This window comes from Hylobates moloch, unplaced genomic scaffold (genome assembly GCF_009828535.3).
Source record: "Hylobates moloch isolate HMO894 unplaced genomic scaffold, HMol_V3 SCAFFOLD_14, whole genome shotgun sequence".
Lineage (NCBI taxonomy): Eukaryota > Metazoa > Chordata > Mammalia > Primates > Hylobatidae > Hylobates > Hylobates moloch.
The window spans coordinates 66,212,916-66,240,019 of NW_026652289.1; the positions used below are offsets into that span (position 1 = coordinate 66,212,916).

Below are 27,104 nucleotides of genomic sequence, written 5' to 3' on the forward strand. Positions count from 1 at the left end.
GGAGGCTGAGGCAGGAGAATGGCATGAACCTGGGAGGCGGAGCTTGCAGTGAGCTGAGATTGTGTCACTGTTCTCCAGCCTGGGCAAGAGAGCGAGACTCCATCAAAAAAAAAAAAAAAAAAAAAAAAAAAAAAAAAGGACATCAGCAGAAAAACTGATGACATCTGAATAATGTCTGTAGTTTAGTTAGTAAAGTACCAATGCTAATTTCCTGGTTTTTGACAAATGTGCTATCCCTTAGGGAAGATGTCAAAAACAGAGAAACTGGGAAAGGCATATGGGAACTCTTTGTATTTTCTCTGCAACTTTTTTGCAAATTTAAAAATATTTCAAAATAAAAGGATTATCAAAAACAAACAAACAACAACAAATTCAAATGTGTGAAGCATTCCTATCTTGTTAAAATTATTTAAGGATACAGAAGAACACAAGACAATTTTCTAAAAACACCAAAACTCGTTATAAGGTATTGTTCTATGCTGGCAAGGAAGCACAAAGATGGATCTCTTACAGATTACTAGTTAGGTTGCAAATTGTGGGTCCTTTCTGGAGAAAAATTTCTTAAATACATTTAAAATAAAAATCTACCTACTGGCCCAGCAACTCCATTAATAGGAATTTACCCTACATACGAAAAGTAAACTATTTTTTACAAGAATGCTTACTGTAGTATTTTTGTAAAAGCAAAACGAACAAACAAAAAAACCTAAATGTCCATTAAAAGATTATTGGTTAAATTATGATACCTACAAAAAATAGAATACTATGCTGCCACTAAAAAGATTAACATACAGGTGGACATGAAAAAAGTCCAGGTTGGGCATGGTGGCTCACCCCTGTAATCCCAGCACTTTGGGAGGCTGAGGCGGGCAGATCACCTGAGGTCAGGAGTTCAAGACCAGCCTGGCCAACATGGTGCAGCCCCATCTCTACTAAAAATACAAAAATTAGCTGGGCACCGTGGCAGGCGTCTGTAATCCCAGCTACTTGGGAGGCTGAGGCAGGAGTATCTCTTGAACCTGGGAGGTGGAGGTTGCAGTGAGCCAAGATTGTGCCACTGCACCCCAACCTGGGCAACAGGGTGAGACTCCATCTCAAAAAAAAAAAAAAAAAAAGAAAAGAAAAGTAAGTCTTTAAGATATATAAAATGAAAAGATTATGAATTTCGGGGACTTTGATGGCACAGTGGTAAGCTGGGTTTGGGGAGACTTACTTTTCAATAGATTATAAAAAGGTGTATTGCATATGTTTTTAAACTGACTGTATATTAGGTATGATGCTTTGGAATCTGAAAACACCCTTTTGGTGGAGACAAACTGTCCTCTTAGGGCTGGCCAATTTAGAGAATGCACAGGCTCAGCAGGGAACATGTCTTTGATATGCAAACTAACCAATCCAGAGCTATTCCTCTTCTATCTGGCCCAGACACCCAGGAGACACTGTTCCTCTGTGTGCATCACCCCGGGGCCAGGTACCAGGTAACTAGCCACCACCTCCATAATTTAGAGCCTGCCAAAATTATTTAAACTAGCCAATCCTAAATTGTTTATTCTGCCCTGCATTTCCCAAGGAAGCTCCAATAAAGGCCATAGTCTAGGCTCTCCCCTTGCCTCTGTCTTCTCCCTCCTGACCACCCCGGTGCTCTCCCATGACCCTGTGTGGCATGTGGTGAGCCCTCCAGGGGACATGCAAGTAAGTACGATAAAGTTCTTAAATTCCAAGCCTTGATCTTGTTTCCTTCTGTGGCTGCTCCAACTTTGCCATACCATACCCAACACGTGCATTCGCAGAACAAAGGGAATTCGCTGTAAATCTAACAAAATAACAAAATCTAACCATTATAACAAAAACCCGGTGAACTCTGTTGAAGTCTGTAAGCATGGCTATGGAAGAGTCTTGTATCTTTTTCTGAGCTTCAGTGGGGAAGTCTTTGAGACTGAAGAGAACTTGCCCTCGCCAGTCATCCAGGCAGCCTTCACCTTCCCTACGGGTGAGCACCACCATCAGGAACACCAAAACCCACCCATCCACCCACCCACAGCACAGTGCCTTACCAGCATCACCCATGGAGCTGAAGATGCTCTCGGTGACACACATGATGGTGTCAGTGGCCTGGTCGTAGCGGCCGATGGGCTCGCCTCGGCTGGCAAACTGCCGCACATGCTGCAGGAGATCGTGGAGGGCCTGGCTGACCACGCTGGCCGCCGCGCTGACCTGCTTCAGGAGCTCACTGTCGGTAGTGGCCGCCTGGCAGGCACGGACGCAGTTCTCCACCGAGCGGTCCACCAGCTTCCCTGCTTCAATCAGCTGCTCCTGGCACACAGGGGAGCTAATAGTGGGGCTCACAACCTGAAGCGAGACAGGAACAGGTTTTGGGCACCGTGGTTGAATCCTGGTCCCTCTCCATGTGCCCCTGCAGTCCCATCAAAGCCCTTCCTGCTCTGGGCCTTTGTTTCTTACTTACAGGACCATTGCTCGGTTTCTTACCTGACCATTTCATTCCATGAAACCATTGCTTCAGTCTCACACGCTCTGCTATTCTACTTCGTCCTTGTGATTTGACATGTCCCGCTAATTTATAACTTCATTAGTCACATATGACAGTCCATACTACTGCCCTACTTCCATAGACAGAAATTTCTGAGATTTCCCAATTATACCTCCTTCCTTTTAGGATCCTTTGAGTTGAGTCTTTTGAGTTGGGATACAAAGACTACCTAAAAGAATTCTATTTCTATTCCCAGAAACACCTGAAACTCTGCCTCATAGTCCTTTAAAGAACAGGGAGGTTCCGTCAGTTCCTTGTAAATTCTAATGGTGTGGACAAGGAAAGCTTGAGGGAGACAATGCGGCAAATCTTTTTTTTTTTTTTTTTTTTTTTGAGACGGAGTCTCGCTGTCGCCCAGGCTGGAGTGCAGTGGCGCGATCTCGGCTCACTGCAGGCTCCACCCCCCAGGGTTCATGTCATTCTCCTGCCTCAGCCTCCCAAGTAGCTGGGACTACAGGCGCCCGCCACCTCGCCCGGCTAATTTTTTTGTGTTTTTAGTGGAGACGGGGTTTCACCGTGTTAGCCAGGATGGTCTCGATCTCCTGACCTCGTGATCTGCCCGCCTCGGCCTCCCAAAGTGCTGGGATTACAGGCGTGAGCCACCGTGCCCGGCCGACAGTGCGGCAAATCTTCTCACAGGCTATTAATGACAAGCTGAGCCAGATCACAGATCTACACAACATGACAGGCCATCAATTCCAGAAACGGACATTTCTCATCTTCTGATGCATCATCACCGAGAGGACACATGAAGTGGAGGGGAAAGGGTATTTGGAGGCAGACGGACTTGAGTTGTAACTCTAGTTCTGCCACTTACTACTTCTGTGGCCTTAACCTACTAACATCTAAGGGCCTCAGATTCCTCATCAGTAAACTAGAGATAATGGTGCTTAATTTGCAGGATTACTGGGGAGATGTAATGAGGTGACGTGTGACACACAGAGTGTGTATACCCTGGCAACAATTAAAATCCCCACTCGGACACTGTGCAGCCTAGAAAGGGTTCCCATAAACTCTGTGGATTATTTCTGAACCCATTTATAATGCTGTACCACACAATGCAAGAATTATTTTTGTGCAGGTGTAAAGATGCACTGAGAAGTCCAAAGGGGAGACACAGCAATTTGCATATAGAAATGAACTAGTGAAAAGTACCAATGGCCTGAGGACTTGGGCAAAGAACAAATGATAAAAGCAGAATTAGACCGCTTATGCTAAAATCCTATCATCACTTAAGACACTTGAAGCAAGCTCTAAATCTCGGACTATTTGAACAAATTCTGCCCCTGCTACCCACCAAATGCCTGGAGGCAGGTAACAGCAGGTGATACTGGGTAGAAAGGGCTTGGGTGCCAGCTGGCTTACCTTGGCACATGCCACAAGCTGGGAGGTGGAGAGGGCACACTGGGTGGCAGCAGCAATTACTCTGTTCTGTAGGACAGTGTCTTCGGCCACTTGGGCAACATTCTTTGCCTTTAGTACCAACATGGCAGCTGCATTGGCAACAGCTTTGGCCAAACTCATTAAAACATCCTAAGAAAAGAGAATCAAAGACTATTCATTTATTTTTCTCTAATCACCTTTCACAGCCTGAAAATAAACATGTTATTAAAATTCCATTTGATCTTTTTCCTTCAGCACTTTAGAAGTTTTTTTGCTTGTTTTTTTAAAATGTCAACTTATCCTTAGAAGTAATTAAAAAAGGAAACTTGTATCCTAATAACTCAGTCTCTTACATCCATTAAGTAGCATAGGTTTAAATCTAAAATAGTTAATTTGAGGGAAGGGTGACTATTTTAACCGCTGATTCCCATTCATGCACTTATCTAACATGAAGTCTTGACCACGTCTCTTGAATGAGTGGCTGATATGGTAGATCAGGAGAAGCTGAAAACATATCCAGATGCCACAACATCATGTGCCATAAGAAGGTTATAATTCACAGCCTCCAAGTCATCATGCCCCACTGCAACTTGAAAATTTATCTTTCTCTTTTGGATTTCTACTTTGCACAAAGATCCAAGTCGTCATCAGAAATTTAGCCATATCTCTACCTCCAGAGGGCAACATTTGATGTGCACAGACACATAGCTGGCACCAATACCTATAGCTCAAGAGCCAAGAAATGCTCTGAACATGAGTTATTCTCAGTGTTCTGCAGCCTTCCGGGTAGGAATTAAATTATTACAAAAAGCAGAAAGAGAGCCTATATAAATACACTAGCTATAAGATGGCCTGACTGAAGATGCAAGGAGCTAGTTTATGCTTCAACTCAACGACTAGGCATTCTGCCTGCAGAAAGAAGAATCCTTTTGATTGAGCCTACCAGATCTGTCACCCATCTGTTTGACCTGAAGAATAACCACGGTTACAATTAATTTACTTCTTTGCTTTTAATACTGAAAGTAGTTTATTTGACTTGGAAATACCTTCCCAAACATATGAGCCATTTTTATTTTAAACAAACATGTCAAGGCTTTTCCCTTAAAGGAAATACGGTCAGAAGTCTTTATTAATTCATCAGATGATAAACAGCACATTTGATTCTAAATGTAAAGGGCACCCACAGCGTCTTTACAGTGAGATATTTTATGAGATGATACACTGGAAATAATATTCAGCCTGCACAATTTTACACAGAACAAAGACTAGATACAATCCAGCTAAACCAGAAACCCATGAATCTATCAAGTAAGCTGATTTTAAAATGGACAAAAACTAAGTGGTCTTAAAGGAGCAGGTTATTCCAGTCTTTCTCAGGTCTGTGATGTTTCCTGGCTATCCAAGGTATAATTAAAGCCTATGGTGCCGAAAGCTGAAGATCCCTTTGGGATCTGACTGGCACTTGTCTACCACACAACTTTTAGGAATTGCTCCCACTATGGCAAAGTTACAGTTCCTGGACATCTATCTCAATGCTCAGTGAAAACACAGCTTGAATGTCACAAATTATTAAAAAGATTTTTAAAAATAACTTTCCAAAGTAGGTCATGGTATTCCCTCACTTGATATGAATTCATCTTTTCAGATGGGGGCCAGGATTTGGTCACATAGAATCATGGTTGTTCTAAAGGGCTTTGTTAGAATTGTTTAAAGAAATCCTGTTCCTCTTATTAATTTTGTCCAAAAAAATACAGTTAGAAAAAGAATGTGATACTACAGCTAGAGCTGCTGACAAGGCCTTTGTCAAAATTTTCAACAAGACCACTATTATATAGCCAGTGTAAAATAAATCTTTGTTAACTATGGGAACATGCAGTACATTAAGAACCCAAGTAAAGCTCTGAGATATGATCTCAAGAATCAGAAAAATAGAGTAAGAAATCCAATGTCAGTTACCCATAACTGGAGGAGGTTGCAGGATCACCTTACTGCCCTGGTCTTTACCTAGAGAGCTAAACAATTGAAAACATTCAAGTCTGGCCTGTCCCTGCTAACAAAGGCTCTGTAGGACTGTCACCCTGAACCTGAACCTGCTTCCTTTGCACATCTGAATAGAAACAAACATGAGGAAGCAGGGTTGACATTCATACACAACGACAATAATCTGCTAAAGCAGGGAGAGGCAGTTAAAGCTTTTAAAAAATACAAGGTTGCATGCGATGTTTTAAGGAAGAATTGTGACTTTCTCCTTGACCTTCCTTGGCACTTTGGAGAAAACAGTAATATTAATACTTTTGGGGAACATAAATGACCACATCAAGATAATTAAGCCTAGTAAAACAGCAGCTGAATCTCATATTTACCAAGTTCCTAAATAGGTACCTGACTACAAATAATTACCTGCCCTAATATAAAAAGTAAAGGCCAATGCAAGGGCAGTTTGGGGATATGGAAAGGGAAATTAGGATGGAGATACAATTAACTTGGGGTTAGCAGAATATATTGATGTGCACTTCATTTCGATTCTAGGGAACTTATGACCGGCCATCTCAGTGTAGAAATGGCTTCCAGGAATATTCCTACCATCTATCATACGAACTCACCCTCCATCATGACATGAATGTCTGTACATTGAATGTCTTATTGCACTGCAGGATATGAATGAGTCCCATAGCCCAGTGCCACAGGCATGTGGAGAGTGAAGGAGAAACACACACATCTATGGATGAAGGTTGAAGTTTCATGTCTCACGACATACATGGTCACATCTTAGTTTAACTAACACATCTTTTGCTTATAAAATTTGGAAGTTCTAGATAAAATGGCATGCAAAATTGCCACCCATGAAGCAAGAAATCTGAATGCCAGAGGAAAGCTAATGATCTTTTTGTTCTGTCTATAAAATATTATAAAATCATTGCCAAATGAAGAGGTGGTCAAAACAGATGAAGTCAAAAATGCAGGAAAAAAGGTATTTAGAAGTGTCAGGTAGTTAATAAAAACATTATGTTATTTTTCTGGACTTGGTGATATTTGTGGTGTTAGTTCATATAAGTTTGTAATTTTTTCTGATTTCTTCTAAGTAAATATTTCATTATATAAATTAATAATTCAAAAAACATTTTAATAAGTGAAGGCCAATGAAATTCTGTAGAATTCCTAAACAGTGAACTTGACACAGGTTGGAAAAGGGCATCTTTCAGAGAACCTGGGCTAGAACTGTAACAATTTAATTTGGATATATTTATATATTACTTGCAAAATTAGAGACTTAGGAGGAGGAGTAAAGGGCACTGGCCCACCAGCACATAAGCAGCTCATCCTGGCCTGAACCACCCCAGCAGCAGGCCTCTGCGCCCCACCCTTTGAGGGACAGGGATGGAGGCAGATAAGCAGAGATGCCTGATGCTTTCTGAGCTGCAGTGAGGTGATACTGCAGACAGTGGTGACAGTCGCTCCCCAGAGGGCAAGAAGCACACGTCCCTGGTACTGAAAAAGAAAGGTCAAAAAAAAAAGACTTCTCTGCCACGCTTGTGGTTTTGGATAAGACACAAAAAATAAACCACCTCATAGTACAAAGGAAATTCTTTCTCTCTCTCTTTCTCTCTCTCTCTGTGTGTGTGTGTGTGTGTGTCGAAGTAAACATAAACTTCACATTTATGAGGACTCAAGAATGATGCCATTAAAACCTCCTCCTAAACAGATAAAGTAAGACTGGCCAGGAGCTGATGATCACAGAGGTTAGGTGACACATACCAGGAGTTTATGACACTATTAATATTTCCTCCCTTCTTGTGATTAAAGAATGTCCAGCATATTGACAAAAAAAAAAAAAAAAAATCAGAGCCGGGCGCGGTGGCTCATGCCTGTAATCCCAGCACTTTGGGAGGCCGAGGCAGGCAGATCACGAGGTCAGAAGTTCGAGACCAGCCTGACCAACATAGGGACACCCCGTCTCTACTAAAAATACAAAAATCAGCCAGGTGTGGTGGCAGGCACCTGTAATCCCAGCTACTCAGGAGGTTAAGGCAGGAGAATCGCTTGAACCCGGGAGATGGAGGTTGCAGTGAGCCAAGATCACGCCACTGCACTCCAGCCTGGGAGACACAGTGAGACTCTAATTTAAAAAAAAAAAAAAAAAATCAGGAAAGCTAAATATGTGCTTTACAATGATGACGCATGGTGTCAGTGAAATGAGTTTTCCTACTAAAAAAATTTTTTTTTGGTAACACAAAAAGACTTCACTCCCAAGATAATCCATCTCAATCGCATTCTTGACTATCACAAAGATTTAGTTAGTTTTCAAATATTACATGCTGCCTGCTCGGGTCTAGACCATCACTTAGACTTCTTTCCATGACTATAAGGCTGCAAATATCTTACCTGGAATCGTTCATCGGTCTCATTCTCTCCAATCTGTCTCAGAAGATCCCCACTGGCTTGTCCGATGCTGCCAGCAGCAGTCAAAACTGTCTGTCGAGGCTGTGAACAAAGAACACACCTTAATTGGAAAGAAAACGCATTTCCTCCAGTGCCATCAGACATGGAAGTACAGGAAGGAGAATCTCACAGAATTTGCTCCCTTTGTCTATCAATGAGAACCCCAGGTGGTCTGCCAGACAGAAGACATCCCGGTGAAATCCGTGCAAGGAAACATCCAGTGTCTCACAAACCAGCAATATAGGTGTATGGATTTGAAATGGCCAATTAGTGAGCCTTGTCCAGTTGGTAAGAAGGTGATGCATTCTGTGGAGATTACGGTGCAAACTTATATTCCCTTTAAATGTGTATTAGTCATGTGTGTTAAGTTGCTGGGGTTGCATCTACTCAAGTACCCTTGAGGGGGAGACCTTTATACTAAGAGCTCAACCACTCCTGAATGTAGATGAGCTTCTGCACCCAGTTCTACAACTCCAATTACTCCTGCAGAGAGAAACATACCCCATCAGGACGCAAGGAACAGCTCGGGAAGCAAGAGCCCCATGGTCCCCCAGCGGATGCAGCTGTCCCATCAGAACCTTAAGTGATTGCTTGCCTCTAGAGCTTACCTCTCCAGAAGTGGGCTGCACAGCTTTCAGCAAGTCTGACACTGCCCCAGCGAGGGTCCTGGCAGCTCTAAGCAAGTCCTCCCCGCTGCCCACCTCATCATCCATGAGGGCGGCCAATAGCTTCACACCCTTGGACATCTCCGTCAGGTTGGAAGAAATAGTGGTGATCGCACATCCCACAGCTGTGTAGTCAGTGTCTGCAGGGTCACCTGGGACAGAAAAGAACCATCCCCATCAAAGGAGGGCACATGGTTCCGGTGAGAATTTTCAAAACCCCACACTGGCAGGAGTTCCTCACCCACCATCCTGCAGGAGTCAGACACCAAGCTTCACATGAGCACAGTGAGCTGGCCTGCTCCCTGTCTCCAAGGTGACTTCAAAAAGGTCCTTTCGCCTGGAGGCCTCATGCATTGAAGTACTGAGTACAACCACCTTTAAAAATCCAGAGGATGTCTCGGCATCTCACAGCCCTTTTCATTAGGCCCCTGTCAGCAGCTCGGGGGGTCAACTCTGCTCCTGAAAGGCTGATACGCTGCAGGGTGAAACCAAGCAAGTTCCCAGCTCTCCTCTGACAGCACAAGGCTGGGAGCCACACTGTGCCAGAAGAGACCGCTGCTGGACAACATGGGCGAAGGCACATATGACAGGTCTGTTCATTCAAAACCATTTTCCAACTATAGGTACCCAGAAGGGAGAATGTAGCCTCGATAGACTTTGCAGTATGTCCAGCACACTGACAAGCCGTGAGAAGACCTGAATAGGTGCTTTTTAATGAGGATGCATGATAAAGGCAAAAAGCAATGAGATGTTCCTTACCACTCTCCTGGGTCACTGGGAGAAAATGCCTACAGCACTACAAGTGCCTTAGACGATCCTCTCATAATATGAAGTCTATGTTTCAATCAAAAGATAACTTATTTTTTAAAATTAAAAAAAACCCAGCTTTTAAACAAAACCCCAATGCAGCACAAATCTCTCAGGGACTTACCAGCTGTGAGGTTAACAACTGAAGCCGTTCCGGCCGTGATAGCATCAACTTGAGAATGGATTTCGTGTTTGGATTCGTCGACTTTGTTCTGAACCCATACCCTAGATGCCTGCAAAGCCAGACAACGGCACAAAACAAACACAGAACAGAATTACACAGGAGACCGGAGAAGCCCTGCCATAAAATCAGACCAGCATTTTGGCTACATTCTTCTTATAAGACCAGCACCAACAGGGCCCTTAAGTTATCCTAAACAGCATCCTTAACAGGCCTCTTGCTCCTTCAGAGATACTCAATGGCGTGCAAATTCTCCCTTGTGTGTTACGTTAATTATGTTGTTTGTGTTTTTAACTTTTAAGATCTTAGGGAGAAAAATTCCATGTGGCCTTATTTAGAAAAATTCAAGTGAAAAAGAATGAGGAGAGAAAAACCAATGTTTCATAATAATACTGCATATTAGCACTAATAGTTGTTGCTAATTTTCACCTTGCTTTGCAGGGAGCAGGGTGAGAAGGAGGGTGTTTCAACTTATACGTGTTCTCTGTCAATGTAGGAAATGCCTCTTGCTTACAACGTGCATTGTCTTAAAGACAACTAAGGGCCATGCTCATGTAGATGGTAAGACCTTTCCTGGTAAGATGAGGGGATGGGTCAAGACCCCTGTTCTGGATCCAGATCTCCCACTAGCAGGTGATAGGACCTCGGGCAAATCATAGCCAGGTCCTGTGCCTTATACTTCTTCTACCGTGGGAATTCAATGGTTTTTAAAAACCTTTCCAGCTCTTATACTTTATGTTTATTTGAACCTATAAATAGCAAGTTCTCTATTTTCTGACATTTCAGAACTTACCTAATAAATGATCATTTATCTTGATAATGATGACCCTGCAGTAAGGTATTCATCTGCTCCCAAAACATCCCAAAAATACTCATCTATGATCAGGATGTGACTAGCACTAAAAATAATTTATGGCATTCTAACTCTTTGAAAACTGGTGAAGCAGGAATGTTAAATCTTAAATATTTTAAAACTCTACCAATTATACTGGATATGGGAGTCTGTCACACGTTTTTACTCTGGAGTTCCCCAAAGCAAATGTTTATTGTTTTTGGGTACCTGGGAGAAATGGCGCTGAGTTTACCAGCAACCTCCACGCACACAACTGTGCAAATAAAAACTCAGCATTCTGGGATAACTTGGAGGGCAGTTATCCTGGCAGGACAAGATGAGGCTACAGACTGTATCTTGGTTCTGGCCCCTGTGATGGCATCAGTCAGTCCTACAACAGCGGTTGTCAATTCTGACTGGCCATTAGAATCACCTGGGGAGAATAAAAACCACTGATTCTCAGGCTCCACCGCAGCAACATCGATTTATTTGGTCGGAACTGGTACTTTGGGCTTTGTTTTTAAAGTTCCTAGGATGATTCTAACATACAAAGCAGGGTTGAGAATGACAGCGCAAGCTGGTGCTTCTCAAACTTTAATGGTCACACGAAGAAGCTGGGAACTTGGCTAAAATGCAGATTCTGTTTGAGTAGGCTGGGGAAGGCCCAAGATTCTGCACCTTTTACAAGACCCTAGGAATTGCCAATGCTGCTGGTCCTGGGACCGCGATTTGAGCAATGAGGAGTTGGAAGATTTCACGCAGCAGCAGCTACAGGAAGATCACTGGGTTAATCAGCCTACCTTGCTGAAAAGCTCAATGGTAGTAAGCCAGTGCTTCTCAAAGCACAGTCCCCAGGCATGCAGCATCGGCATCACCTGAGATCTTGTTGGAAATGCAAAATCTCAGGCCTTACCCAAGATCCAAAAAAAAAAGTAGGGGGGAGACTCCAGCAACGTGCATTTTAACAGGCCCTTCAGATGATGCTGACGTATGCTACAGTTTGAGAACCACTGGTAGCGATAAAACTAACAAACAGCTAATGCTTACTGAGCTCTTAACTATGTGATAGGGGCTGTGTTAAGAACTCTACAGGTGATTAGATCATTGCATCTTCACAACTCTATTTACAGATGACAAAGTGGAGGATTAGAGAAGGCAGGTAGCCCAGATTCACATAGCCAGTACTAGAGCTGGGGTTTGAACCCAGGTCACAGGATCCTAGGGTCCAAGTTCTCAGCCCTCCCATGGTACTGCCGACAGCCAGCAGTACCCTATGATTCTCTCCTCCTATGGGTGCAACTGAGGGGCAAAGACTCAATATCCTGAAAAAATCATGGGTTTCCACTTCACCTAGAGATAGAAATGTACCTAGATGAATCCTGACAGAGTACGTAACCCTGCTTTCTGCCAGGGCAGAGACTTGGCATGAAAACCACTGAACAGTATTTACCATATCCTGGCCGAGAGGTGGCAGCGAGTCGAGCTCACTGAGATCATCCTGGGCCTGCTGGACGGCGTGCATGCTTGTGTTGATGGTCCCCATCAGGGCCTGCTGGGCTGAGGTCTGCAAAGGCAGATGAAACAAAGCTGTCATCCCACACGCCTGGGACTGACATGGCCCTTTATGCGAAACAAAGCAAAACAGAACTCTGCGCTCAAGACAAAGCAGCCCAGGCTACATCTCAACAAGCGCCTCAACCATCTCCCATTTCAACCTGGAGGCCAGAAATAGATACTGCATTATATTAATAGAACACAAAATGAAGGTGATTGCCACGGAGGGATTATAATCAGAAGTGTGTGAAGAGCTTAATTAGCTGACAAGAAGGCTCAGAAGAGTCCTTGCCAGGGAACTGAGGTGATCCAATCTTTGAGTACTAAGGACCTCCTCTCGCACAGGAAACACGTGGGTGTTAAATGAGAATGCTTCCTGATAGACACTTAAGGACTCCATCTAAATCTACGGTCAACGTACTTTTTCCAGAGACAAGTGTTGTTCCTGAGTTTTCGAAAAGTTCTCATACAATAGCAAAGGAGTCCCAAGGCCAGCCTGAGAGGCACCGAGCCCGACAGACCAGCACAGTGGAAAGGAATCAATGACTCCCAGCGTGAAACCTCAAAATCACTAAAACCCTGGTCGACTTCTCAGACTTTCCTAGGGGTATCTGGACCAATCAGCTTGATGCTGCCAGGACACGGGAGCACAGTTCTGTCCCTGTATCACAAGTCATGTTAAGAGCTTCCTAATTTTCCAGTCACAGAGGACACCTCCGATACTAAACAGGCAGTGATCCGAGTCATCCAATTTAAAAAATACACAGCTGAACGAGGCATGGTTCAGCCGGGAACTAGAGAGAGTTCCAACACTCAGCCCATCACCACCGCTGGTGTCCACCCTGCATGCCGGAGGCAGCAGACTAATGAGCGGGGGACGAGCACAGGAAGCCTCACCAGTGGTGGCATATGGCCTCGGTGCATCTGCCCAACCATGACCTGCTGCTGTGGCGAGGGCATGCTGCCAACGTTGAAGGTCTCAGGCCCGCTGGAGCCCGAGCGCATCACGGCCGGCAGCGCCACTGAGCCGTGCTCTGCCTTCCCGGTCCGGTTGAACTGCTGCTGCAAGATGGTAGACCTGCCGGGAAAAGTGGTTTGGTCACTGCGAGGACGCCACCCATGTGGAGTGCAATGAGACCCCACAGATGTCACGTATGTTCCCTGCTTTATGCTGTGAAGGCTAACTGAAAGAGGCACATACAGACCGAGAAGCAGGAATGAAGAAGTGGCATTACAACACTTAGCAGAGCTCTGAGATGAATCCTTTTACGATAAGTAATGTAAATAATTACTCCCAATTTATCTACTTAATAGATTTATGGTATTATGCAATTAGTTGTTATTTTAAAAACAAGGCTGGGTGCAGTATCTCACCCCTGTAATCCCAGCCCTTTTGGAGGCCAAGTGGGAAGGATTCCTTGAAGTCAGGAGTTCAAGACCAGCCTGGGCAACATAATGAGACCTCATCTCTACAAAAAATTCAACAACTTAGCCCGGAGTGGTGGTACATGCCTATAATCCTAGCTATTCAAGAGGATGAGGTGGCAGGATCACCTGAGCCCAGGAGCCTGAGGCTGCAGTGAGCTATGATGGCGCCACTGTACTCCAGCCTGGGCAACAGAGTGAGACCCTGTCTCAAGAAGAGAAAATGACAACAACACAGAGATTCCTATAATAATGATGTTTCAGGTTTTAAGTGAATGTATTGATATGTTGATATATTATTTTTGGTAAATAATATCTGAAAGAACATTCATTAAACAAGTATCAACCTTGTGCCAGGTTCCATTCTAGGCATCAGAGATACAGATCATTTATCTTTAGCTTGAAAGGGGAAATGTGGAAATGAAGCTAGGGGAAAATCTCCCACATCTTAGCTCCCCTCCCTCAGGTCCACCACCATTGACCACAGAGGATGTTTCATCGCCTCTAGAGTCTCGACCATGTGAGGCTTTGGAACCTTCCCCAAATGCTTTCAACTAAATATCGGTAAGATTCTTAAGGTATCTAATGAAAAAAATTGCATTTTTTAATTTATTTTTTTAAGACAGAGTTTCACTCTTGTCATCCAGACTGGAGTGCAGTGGTGTGATCTCGGCTCACTGCAACCTCCGCCTCCCGGGTTCAAGAGATTCTCCTGCCTCAGCCTCCCAACTAGCTGGGATTACCAGCACTTGCCACCACGCCTGGCTAATTTTTTGTATTTTTAGTAGAGACAGAGTTTCACCATATTAGCCAGGCTGGTCTCGAACTCCTGATCTCAGGTGAACCACCCGCCTCAGCCTCCCAAAGTGCTGGGAATACAGGCGTGAGCTACAGTGCCCAGCCAAAAAATTGCATTTTTTACTTTATATTGTCTTAGAATGAAGAATAAGTGCAAAGGACGCTGATCGTTTGAAGGTAAGAAGTCTGAGGGTGGTATATGTTCCTCAGAAGCCCAGTGGACAAACCTACAAACAGGGTCTGTGTGTGTTGTGAGGTGGAAGGAAAGTGGAGGTGCAGCTGCATGAAGAGACAGGGGCCTCTGTCCCAGGGCCCTTGCACCATCACAGATCATTCCCTGTTGCCCAGGGCAAGGCAGGATAGCCATGCTGGGATCCCAAGCAACAGGCATCCATGGAGAAACACTGCAGTCTAGGGGTGGGGTGGTGAGAGACTAGGGAAGGCGGGTCTGGAGGCTCCAGTAAGAAGTCGGTTGCATTCTGAGATCTCAGCCAAGGACCAACACAGGAAGAAGTGGAAGGTCTAGCGATGGAAACAATCCTGACCATTCTTCCTGCTTGCCTTGATCAGACCCCACAGTGATGCCGTGGGCAGTGGAGGAGGCTACAGTGATCCCAGGCAGGGGAAGGTCCCAGCCCTCTGGGCTCAGACACTTACAGCGCTGCTCCTATGGGAAGCAAAGCACAGCAGAGTCCTCTGAAGTGAAGCAGATCACCCTGTCAGGGAGCACTAGCTCACTAATTTACATCCAATGGTCATGAATAATTCCAAGGACTTAAGGTGCTCTGCCCAAGGGTGGCAAGTACTAGAAACTTATCAAGTTTGGTTCCAACTTGCATACTAGTGGGGACAAATGGAAAAACACCTTTTGGGTGATTAGGAAGCAAATTGTGAGAAACTGGCAGCAAGGTTGAAAATATTAGAGAAACTACTATAGCTAAGCAAGTTTAATGGATTGGAAGATGCTAGAACTTTCTAGCAGCGTACTATGGGAAACATCGCAAGATCTGAATCTGAGTCCTGACTCTACCACATATGTGTATCTCAACTAACTTTCAGGAGCTTCAGTTTCCTTATCCATGGACTGGGAATGATAGGTCCTGCCTGGGACCACTGTAGCCTCCTCCACTGCCCAGAGCATCACTGTGGGGTCTTATCAAGGCAAGCAGGAAGAATGGTCAGGATTGTTTCCATCGCTAGACCTTCCACTTCCTCCTGTGTTGCTCCTTGGCTGAGACCCTTGGGCTCCCTTTTGCAAAGGGAGTTGTTATTGGAATTCCAGATGAGACAAAATGTCACACTAAAGCATACAAGAACAGTCATTACACTGCTCTATTAATATAAAAGAGATGTCTGGATAGGTTTCCCAAAAAGAGCCATTTATTAGATGTTACTTAATTTTAATAAACCTATCTCCTCATCTATAAATGGGGCTAAATTGAGAATACCGTGAATTTAAAACAATGATCATGAGGATGATAGTTATAATAGCAAGTGCTATCTGCCAGGCATTGTTTTATGTGCTTTATTAGTAATTACCATGGAAATAAAACCTACTTAGGTGGTAATATCATTATCCCCATTTTATAGATGAGCTCATGCCAAAAGAGAATTTAGTAACTTTCTCAGGGTCACAGAGTGAAACACAGACCCCAGATTTGAGCCCAGCAAGAGTCCATATTCTTAACCACTCGCCTGTACTATGCTACCTCACAGCACTCGAGACAAGCGTGGCATGCAGCAGTGCTTCACCGTAACTCCTCCACTGGCTGCACTCCCTCTTCCCACAAAAGGGGCCAGAATCGAACAGAGGCTCATTCTCTGACCTTCTGATGGTATGGCTCAATGATCATGATTCGATCATGAGATTTAAATCAGAAATGCAGAACAGGACTCATGAACACTTACTGCCTCAAAAGAGGCAGTTAAAACGCCACACCTTGGTCAATGTTTCCCTAAAATCCTCAGCCTCCCTCACGAGACATTTGCCACTTCAGTGCTGCTGGTCTGGGGACTATGCTTGAAGATGATTCAACTATATCATCTGCTGTCATCTTCTCCAGGTGACAGGCTTCAGAGCAGCAGGCTCCAAGCTGGCAAGAGGAAACCTACCTATCTAGGGAGAAGGTGGTCCTCTAGTACTCTTCATAATACTTACTTTTTTGGGGAAACGGACTCTTCTAACATGGTTGACTCCTCATCACCTTCTAGTCCAAATCGATCTTTACTTTGTTTCTGGAAATGCAATAAAACAAGATGCAAAAATGAAAACCAGGCCAGGCGTGGTGGCTCACGCCTGTAATCCCAGCACTTTGGGAGGCTGAGGCAGGCAGATCACTTGAGGTCAGAAGTTTGAGACAAACCTGGTCAACACGGTGAGACCCCGTCTCTAATAAAAAAAAAATATATACATAAATCAGCCTGGCATGGTGACAGGAGCCTGTAATCCCAGCTACACCGGAGGCTGAGGCAGGAGAATTGCTTGAACTGGGAGGCGGAGCCTGCAGTGAGCCAAGATCGCGCCACTGCACTCCAGCCTGGGCGACTGAGGGAGACTCTGTCTCAGAAAAAAACAAACAAACAAACAAACAAAAAAAAAAAGAAAGAAAGAAAGAAAGAAAGAAAGAAAATCAGCAGGTCTTCATACAAGGACCTTTAAAAAAACATTTTGAAGGGACAGAAGTCAAAGTGTTGAAGTTTACTCAAAATTCTTTATACTGGATATTTAGTAAGCGATGGATGAACAAAAGCATAATAAAAAAGAGAAATATATTATTTATATATAGTTACATGTCATGTATTTATTGCACAGACTTTAATTTTACACAGTAAAAAATCAAGATGCACATATTCACATTCTATTAAAACTTGGTTTTTTGAATGGGCTGTATCTTGAAGCCTTAAGAAATCTGTTTTTCTATATACCACTATGGCATATAACCCCATTACATTTGTTTAAAAAAAAAATGAAAACTACAAAGATCATTTTTAGCCCCTCAATCCAAGTTTCCACAGAGGCTGAAAAGCACAGTACAGCTACGTGGGGAGGAAGATGCTGAGGGGGGCTAGGTTCATTCATTAGCTAAGTGACATGCTATTGTTCACTGCGTGGTAGTAAATGATACAAATATGTGCTGCAGAAAAAGCAGGAATTCTCATAGGATCTTGAGGTCAAAGATCTCACACTTTCTTAGTGATTAAAGATTAAATTAGTAAATCAAGTTTTGGGTTTTTTTGTTTTTTTTTTTTTTGAGATGGAGTCTCGCTCTGTCACCCAGGCTGGAGTACAGCGGCGTGATCTCAGCTCACTGCAACCTCCGCCTCCTAGGTTCAAGCGATTCTCCTGCCTCCACCTCCCGAGTAACTGGGACTACAGGTGCCTGACACCATGCCCAGCTAATTTTTTTGTATTTTTAGTAGAGGCGGGGTTTGGCCATGTTGGCCAGACTGGTTTCTAACACCCGACCTCAGGTGATCTGCCTGCCTCGGCCTCCCGAAGTGTTGGGATTACAGGCGTGAGCCACCATGCCTGGCCTCAAGTATTTTTTAAAAGGGCTTTTTATTTCAAGGTAGCCACGTCATCAACACCGAGCCTTTTAATAAAGCGGTCTTGCTTTTCCAATTTGCATCAATACAAAATACCTTTTTCAGGATGATGTCAATGTAGCCTGCGATCAGCTGGGATATCTGCTCTCCCTCGGTGGTTTGTACTGAATAGTAGCTTTCCTGATACTCCCCAAAATCCTGAAAAGACAGCATTGGAGGAAATATAGCTAAATCAGATATATCAGCATTTTAAAGGCTAGGAGGTCCAGCTCTAGAACAATATGACACAGACTTCATTTTCCCTGCTCCTCCTCTCTAAATACAAACGAATACCCTAAAATTTATTCAACAATATTCAACAATGGTAAAAGAGCTCTGAAAACTGAGAAGATGGACTGGCTGGGGGCCTCAGTACTTGCAAAACCACAATGTGGTTGAGTTCTTGGGTTTCTTTCCTATCCCATATACCCCCAAGACTAAGAATTGTAGAGGCCTGAACACTGGAACCTCCAACAGACAGTTCCTGAAAATCATGCTTTTAGTCAAAGAACCAGGAGAAGGGGAGCCCAAGAGAGACTAATTTGGGGAAGTAGTCAGGAGCTCCAATTCCAGCTCAACAACCTGGGCCAACATTCACCGGAAGCTGCAGAGCAGTGAAACCTCAGACCCTCCCAGGCCCTATTCCACAACCCAGGCAGGTGGATGGTCTGATCCTTTTGCTGCAGCAGCCATAGTAAAGCCCTGTGTCTCCCTGCCCTCCAGCCAGTGGCTTAAAGAGACTCAGGTCCAGTGCTTTCTGCTTCCTGCAATGAAGGTCACCCAGCAATAGCAGGTAGCCCAGGGAACTGCCTTCTGCCTTCATCAACAGAACCAACAGGGTTTGAGCAGGAACCTTAGTGTCAAAAGAAAAAAATCACTCCAGAATAGCATTGAAAGGGCTCAGAGAATAAAACTCTCATTGCAACTTAAGCCCACAAAAGTAGGCCAGAACACTACACACTAAACTTGAACAAAATGGCCACCTGCTAAAATAGAATATTTCACTAAGATCAAAAGTCTCCTAATAGGCTGGGCACGGTGGCTCATACCTGTGATCACACCACTTTGGGAGGCTGAGGCGAGAGGATCACTTGTGCCCAGGAGTTCAAGACCAGCCTGGGCAACATGGTGAGACTTCACCTATATAAATTATTATTTTTTTTAATTAGCCAGGCATAGTGGCATGAGCCTGCAGTTCCAGCTCCTCAAGAGGCTGAGGGAGGATGATCGCTTGAGCCCAGGAGGTGAGCTATGATCACACCACTACACTCCAGCTGGGGTGACAGAGTGAGAGACTGTCAAAAAAAAAAAAAAAAAAAAAAGTCTCCTAATAACCAAGATGTCTAGGATGTTTTAAAAAAAATAAATATTCATATCAAGAGCCAGGACAACCACAATATGAATGATAGATAATCAACTCATGCCAATAATGAAATAAATCAGACATTAGAAATATAAGGATTGTAAAGCAACCGTCATAAAAATGCTTCACCAATAAATTGCAAATTCTCTTGCAGCAAATTTTAAAGAATAAAAAGTTCCAACAAAGAAACAGAAGTCATAAAAAAGAACCAAATGGAAATTATAGAACTGAAAAAGGCAATAACCAAAATTTTAAAACTGACAGGATAAACTAAATAGTAGTGTGGAGATAATAAAAAATAAAATCAGTAAACCTGAAAACAGATCAACAGAATTTAGTCAATCTGAACAATACAGAGAAAAGAAATGAAAAAACAGAGCTTCAGGGATCTACAGGACAGTAAGAAAAGATCTAACGTTAATATCATCAGAATAACAGGATAGGACAGTGTTGGATAAAAACAGAGTAGCTGAAGAAATAATGACTGAAAACTTCCCCAAATTAGTGAAGACTTAAACCCACAAATTCAAGAAGCTGAGTGAACTCCAAACAGAAGAAATCTTAAGCCCATACCAAGAATTTTGAAAACTAGAGATAAAAATATCTTAAAAACAGCCACAGTAAAATGACATATTACCTACAAATTGACACCAACTTGAATGACAGCAAATTTATCATTAGAAACCATTGAGGTAAGAAATTAGTGGCATGACACTTTTCAGATACTAAAAGAAAGGAACTGTCAATCCCAAATGCTGTACCTGGCAAAATTATCCTTCATGAATGAAGGGGAAATAATAACATTCTCAGAGGAAGAAAACACTAAGTGAATTTGTTGCTAGCAGATGTACCCTTAACAAATAGCTAAAGAAGCTCTCCAAACACAAAATGATAACAGAAGAAGGCTGGGAACTTTAGAAAGGCAAGAAGAACAATGGGGTAGATAAAAATAAAGGGAAATGTAATAGACTGTTCTTCACCTCATGAGTTTCTTTCATCACATTGTGTTCAAGCGGAAGCTGTAACACCATCTTATGTGGTTATGGACAAAATAACCATCTTACGTGTATACTGAAAAAATATTTAAATAATTATACTCAGAAAGTGTGGGGAGTGGGTAGGTAAAAATACCTAAATGGAAGTAAGGTTTCTACACTTCACTTAAGGGAGAAAAGCCAGTACCAGTTGGCTGTGTTTAATTTCATATGTACATGGTAATATCCAGAATAACCACTAAGAACACTACACAAAGTGATATGCTCAAAACGTAACACACAAAGCAAACAAACTCTAAAAAGTATCCAAGTAACCCACAGAAAAGGCAAAAAAAGAGAGAGAAATAAAGCGGACAAACAGAAAAACTACAAAATGATAGACCTGGGCCCTAACATATCAATAATTAGCTTAAATATCGTGTAAATATACCAACTAAAACTGAGATAGAATGGATTAAAAAAATATAACCCAACTAATTATACTCTATACAAGAAATTCATTTCAAATATAACAGTATATGCAAGTTGAAAATAAAAGGATGGAAAAAGATGTATCATGCCCACATTAGTTTTATAAAAAGCATTGGTGGCTATGTCAACATTAGATACAGTAGACTTCAGAGAAAAACAAAAATTACTAACAGAAAGTAACATTACATAATGAAAAAACAACTTCTGTGTTAAGATATAGGAATCTTAAATGTATAGGCATCAAACAACAAAGCTTCAAATTACATGAAACAAAAACTGAGAGCTGAAAGAAAAAGTAGAAAAATCCATAATTATTGTTAAGAACCTCACTCTCGGCAACTGAGAAAACTGCCAGGCAGAAAATTAACAAAGATATTCATTCAAAAGACTGAAATACCACCATCAACTAACAGGGATCTAACTGGTATTTATAGAGCCCACTTTACATGATAACAGCAGAATATATGTTCTTTTTGAACTCATAGAACACTCACCAAAAATGATATCCTAGGATATAAAAACAAACCTTAAAATTTCAAAAGGACTGAAATCATACAGAGTATGTTCTCTGACCATAATGGAATCAAACAAAAAAATCAATAGTAGAAAGACAGCAGAAAAACCTCTAAACACTTGGAAATTAAATAAAGGCTAGGAGTAGGCAGGAAAAAATCACTACATATAATGAGCTTTAATGCGACGTTAGGCTTTAATCAAAATACTGATATTCTTTCTTTTGCCTGAGGTAGTTAATGGGGTTATCGCAACTATTTATTTTTTAAATAAATTTTTGTTTTCAATAAATATTTGGACCTAGTTTAAAAAGACCAATAATATTACAAGATGTAAAAGAAAACACAGTTGTTCCCTGTCCTACCCATTCCTATCTTCACTTTCTACCACATACCCCTCCAAAGGTAACCACTTTCAACTCTTTTAGCAGTTTCTTCTAGTATTTCTAAATAATATGTTTACATTGATTTCTTGATTTTTCTAATTTAGAAATCATCCATGACTTCCTGCAATGGAAGATGAGGACACAGCTAAGTATGAACATTCATCTTTTGAGGGCCACACAGGCACAGCTGTTACAGCTACAGGAGGAAAGAAGGTATGTTTTCTGATGATTCCTTCTAATTGGCAGGAACCTATCAATCTATAGTCAAATTAGATAACTAATGACTCCTTCCATGGCCCCTTTTTTACACAGTTTTTTTTTTATGTCCTATTATGATATCTTGCATAGATAAGAGGTGATATTTCAAGCATTCACTAGAGACTTCAAGAGTCTTAAGAAATTGACAAATTCTAGCACTTTTTGATGTTTCTTGTTGCACAACTTGCCCTACCAACTACCCGCTCTATTGTGTTTCACATGTAAATGTGGCTATAGTTAAGGCATAGAGTTATACTCTGCTAACAACAAACGTTGAAATCAGGAGGAAGAATTCAGAGGTCTGAAGACCTGAAACAAACATATTCTCACTACTTTCCATAAATTTTATACTAAGCATCTTATCTTCATCTTATTCAATCCTAGCAGCTCTGTAGGTATGACTATCACCATTTTATAGCTGAAGAAATTAAGGCTCAGAGAGGAAAGGTAACTTGAACAAGGTCACACAGCTGGGAAATGACAAACTGGATTTCTATTACAATACTATCCTAAAGTCCACATTATTTCCACTGTGTACTATGCTCTCTTTCTAGGCAGTCTGGGAAAACATTCCTCAGCAAGATCACAATGCTTAGGACCATCTAAAACAGAGAGGGGGCCTTTGTGTCTCAGAGCACTAGAAAGTTTCCTTTCAGTATATGCTAGGGATGTCATCAGGAACACAGAACTGAGAATCATCTGGGTGAGTGGCTTTTTCTAGATAATGAACTTGAGGCTGACTTATGTAGAGTGCAGAGAAGCAGTAGTACCTGAAGAAACCTAGGCTTGCTGACCTCTCTTTTACTTCTGGACCCATCCCCTTCCCTGCCCATGGGCTTGCACCATCTTCCTCACTCCATGCTGGCTCTCCCAGGCCAGAGAAACCCAATGGGCAAGAATCTGGTCTTTCTCCTGTCCCCACAATATCACCCAAGGCCACACTAGCGCTCTCCATGCCCTCTGCCAGTCCCTACCAGTGTGAAGCTCTTGGGTGAGGCTGCCCAGCGCTTGACGGTGGTGAGGGGCCACTCCTGCAGCACTTCCTTGGTCTTCTCATCCACACGCATCACCGAGTCTTTGGTGATCCCCAGCAGGCGAGGCACCAGCTTGTTCTTGCCTTTCATCTTTTCCTGAAACAGGAGATACCAAGAGTCAGTGCCCTTCTTCTGAATACATCTGACCTTGCCAGGGAATCAGTGATTTTTCAACCTTTCACCTGCATACACTGTGTTCAAAACAGGCAGGGCTATAGGGAAACCAAGATTTTGAGGCTACGTGAATAACTTATTAAACTAAAGGCACAGGAACCCAAACAAAGACATGAGAAGACTGGAAAGAGCCACAAAAGCATGCCCCCTGTTCAGGAGGGCAGCTTGCTCCAGAAACAGACTATGCCAGAAAGATGGGATAGAACTGAAAAGACATCCAGAGAAAAAGAAGCAAAAGTGAATTCCAGGTACTATCACTCCCAGTGGCCAACTCGGTGAGTAACAAATGAGGGTTAATCTGAGATTTAAAATTAACTTAACTAAAACTCTGTCAAAGTAGAATCTTCTCATTATGAGGAGACACAGCTTCCTGCCCTTTTTTTAAATCTCTGAAATATATTTCTGTTTGGATTCTTTGTTTTGGAATTTTGTGTATCTACTGATTCTTAAAACTTATTTTATAACTAGTTTTAATAATGTTTTAAGATATAGTAATGTCTATTAAAATAATGGAACCCTAGCTCACACTCATACCAAAACAAATTAAAGATAGATTAATAATTTAGGAAGAACATCCAAGTGGGTATTTTTGTGATCCTTGGGTAAGAAATGATTTCCTAAGAAAAACACCAACATAAGAAGCCATAAAGGAAATGATTAATATGCTTAACTCAAAATATACATACCTTTGATAGATCGGGGAGAGGGGAGTAGAAGCTAAAGAAACCTCATAAAAAATGAAAAAGACTGGGCAATAAATATTTACAATGAATGTAATGGCAATAGACTTCATATACTGTCTATGTGATGTGTTCATAAATCAACAAAATAACTGCTGAAGAATATGAACAGAAAATGTTTTTAAAATAAATAAGCAAATAAGTTTTCACTTAAAATAGCTAAGGTTTCTTATTAAAATTAATACTCAGATTTGAGGAAGATGTGAAGGGGGTCACTAGTGATGAAAGCTTAAGATAGCAAAGACTTCATGGGAGAAAATGTGTCCCTATCTAACCAAACCCTTAAAAAGTCCTTACTTTTGACACAGCTAGCTTTGAGGAACTTAGTTTAAAAAAAAAAGTTATAAATGTATGTAAAGATTATGCCACATGAAGCTCTACCACAGTACATCATAGTGAAAAGCTAGAAACCACCCAATTTTCAGACAACATTGGGCCCATTCAGGGTGGTATGGCTGTAGATGAAACAATCCAAGTTTTCACTAGCACAGGACTTGATACATAAATTATGATATATCCAGATTACAGATTACCCTACATTATTAAAAATCATATTGTAGAAAAACAATTGGTTTTATGGAAGTAAATTATTCATAATATATTATTAAAAAACAGAATATAGGGCCTAATATTAGGGGAAATAAAAATTTAAAAATAGGCATATGTCCATTACATGAAAAAATGGCACTGAACATCTCATGTGTTTTGTATTATTTTCTCATGCTTTTCCTTATTTCCAAAATTTCACTATTAAGTGTATATTTTTAGGGTTGTCAGGAAAATCTTTTCAAGTCATATTTGCTGAAACCTAGCAACAACACCTAAACTGCTATTCTCAGAGGCATAGATATATATATTCACACAAAGTATCTATGCATTTGTGGATGTGTCTACCCACAGCCAACACAGGGTAATGGCACTGAAAACAGAGCTGGAGCATACTAGATACTTAATAAGCACCATCTGTTAATCTTCAGAGCATCTTCAAAACACTGGTATCATCATTTTTCACTTTGCAAGTGAAGAGATCAAAGCCAACAGTGGTGAGTGGTAAAGCCATAATTTGGACATAGATTTGAGTAGCTCAAAAATATCTCTGACTTCAAAAGCTGATTGTCTACTGCAGTTTACTGTCTTCTGGTGGAAGCAAAAAGAGAAAAGGCCAAATCCCACCCACCCCCAACCGCCCTCACCATGGGCATCTGGTAACCCTCAGATGGTGACAGTCACCGCACACCCCCAGCTTCCTCACGGAAGACACCATGGTATGAGGAATCTACCTGGATGTCTAAGGAGGGGAATATTCCTCCCTGAATCTCAAGTCTTAAAAAACACTGAGAAGGGTCAGATTTTTTTCCAAGAGAGGACAGTTCCACAAGGGGTGAGATCAGTGCAGGGCAGACAATGTCAGTTAATCTAGTTTGGCTTCAGGAGCCACACAGAGTTTTAGGTTGAGAGGCTCTAGGCAGCTAATTTAGTCACACAGGTTTGGCACAAACCCAGCTTCTGGGACCCAGGAAGGGGACTGGAGATAAAATATGGTTTGCAGCTTCTTCCTTCATTCTTTCCCATCTGCACTGTTCCCCAGTGAGGGATTCTGGGGTGCGGGAACACAGAATCGTGACAGATTGCCCTAATTCTTGTCAAGATCATTCCAGACTGGGAGAGGAAGCCACAGTGAACAAACAACTTACAGTGGATGTTCTATTGGCAGGTCACAACTGAGGAAAAGGGGCTGAAGGAACTCAAAAAATACTGGAACTGGCAACAGAGACCACCATCAAGGGATAAAATTACTTCAGCACCTACACACAAAACGCAGAGCAGCTGGAGAAAGGTGAAGTAGCAAATGGCTGAGATCTGTGATCGTGATGCAAGGTCTTCCCTGGTGCAGAGACCTGCCTTAGAGCCTCAGTGACAGGGATGTGAGGGGAGGGCCACAGGGTAATAAAGCTCCCTCTTTCCTTCCTATGCCTCAAGTCTCAGTACCCCCGAACCACTCCTTTCCGACCTTCAACTACACAGACCAGCTTCCTTTTCTCTCCAGTAGACAAAGCAGGCTAAAGCAGGCACCAGTGAAAACCCATCTATCTCATGTATCAACACACACAGAGTTGTAGCTATGATTTTTGCCAGCCATCTAGAAGCTTCTCTCTCAAGGTGGTCCTGATTAGATTGTTTTTGTTTTGAAAATGTCTACAGCTTGTATAACTCAGAGGCAGGAGAATGCAGGCATTCTACCAATGAGAGGCAGGATTCGTTAATAAACCCAAGCCCTCCTCTTTCAAACGTATTTCAGCTGCTACTACGGGTTTAGCCCTGGCAGTCAGCTGTGATCAAGCCTGCTGTCTGCAGGCTCTTCTCACAGGTGTAGAGATTGCCTGATTCTGACATCACCTCTGCTTCACATCTGAGATCCAGAACTGGATGGAGGAATGCAACTGGACTGGGCTTCTGGCTCCTGCCCCCTCACTTCAATATGGCCCAAGCCCAAAGGGTCCTCCCCATGATCCAGCTGAGCTCACTAGAGTTCTAGGTTGGCTTGGCCAAAGGGCTGGTTTGCGTGTTTTGCTCTGTCTTCAGTATATTTCTTTCTTTTAGGGGCATGGGAAAAAAAGGCTGCTCAAGAGCAAATCTGAAGACCCTGTTTATTAGCCGTTTCTCTCCCTGCAAGTGACTGGCAATCCATTTTGATTAAACTTGGGATTCTGAGATGCTCCGAATGCCCTCTCTGGTGTTTTTACAGTTTAGGGGGGAAGAGGGTCTGTTCTCCAGGTAATCTAACACCTCAAGTCTCTGGCTAAGTCTGCAAAAAATTTTCAAAGGCAAATTTAGAAGTGAGAAGGGTTACACGTGATTTTCTGGAACAAAACAAGATTTTATGCTGGTCATGGGAAATGCCTTACTGTTGCTTGTGGGGTTTTGGTGTAGCAGATCATGATGAAATGCAAAA

The 27,104-nt window shown here is 42.4% G+C and overlaps 1 protein-coding gene across 4 annotated transcripts in view; it reads right to left on the reverse strand.

Moving 5' to 3' along the window:
• Positions 1-27,104, reverse strand: part of TLN2 (talin 2) — a 465,831-nt gene that overhangs the window by 136,293 nt on the left and 302,434 nt on the right. For all 4 annotated transcript variants that reach the window (XM_032174074.2, XM_032174073.2, XM_058427409.1 and 1 more), the window contains 10 exons: positions 23,178-23,333; positions 18,276-18,377; positions 16,792-16,868; positions 13,308-13,488; positions 12,307-12,420; positions 9,968-10,076; positions 8,980-9,188; positions 8,315-8,413; positions 3,914-4,081; positions 2,055-2,349 (listed from right to left, as the gene is read on the reverse strand). In XM_032174074.2, coding sequence (XP_032029965.1) covers positions 2,055-2,349; positions 3,914-4,081; positions 8,315-8,413; positions 8,980-9,188; positions 9,968-10,076; positions 12,307-12,420; positions 13,308-13,488; positions 16,792-16,868; positions 18,276-18,377; positions 23,178-23,333 — 1,510 coding nt within the window. The remainder of the gene's footprint in view (positions 1-2,054; positions 2,350-3,913; positions 4,082-8,314; positions 8,414-8,979; positions 9,189-9,967; positions 10,077-12,306; positions 12,421-13,307; positions 13,489-16,791; positions 16,869-18,275; positions 18,378-23,177; positions 23,334-27,104) is intronic.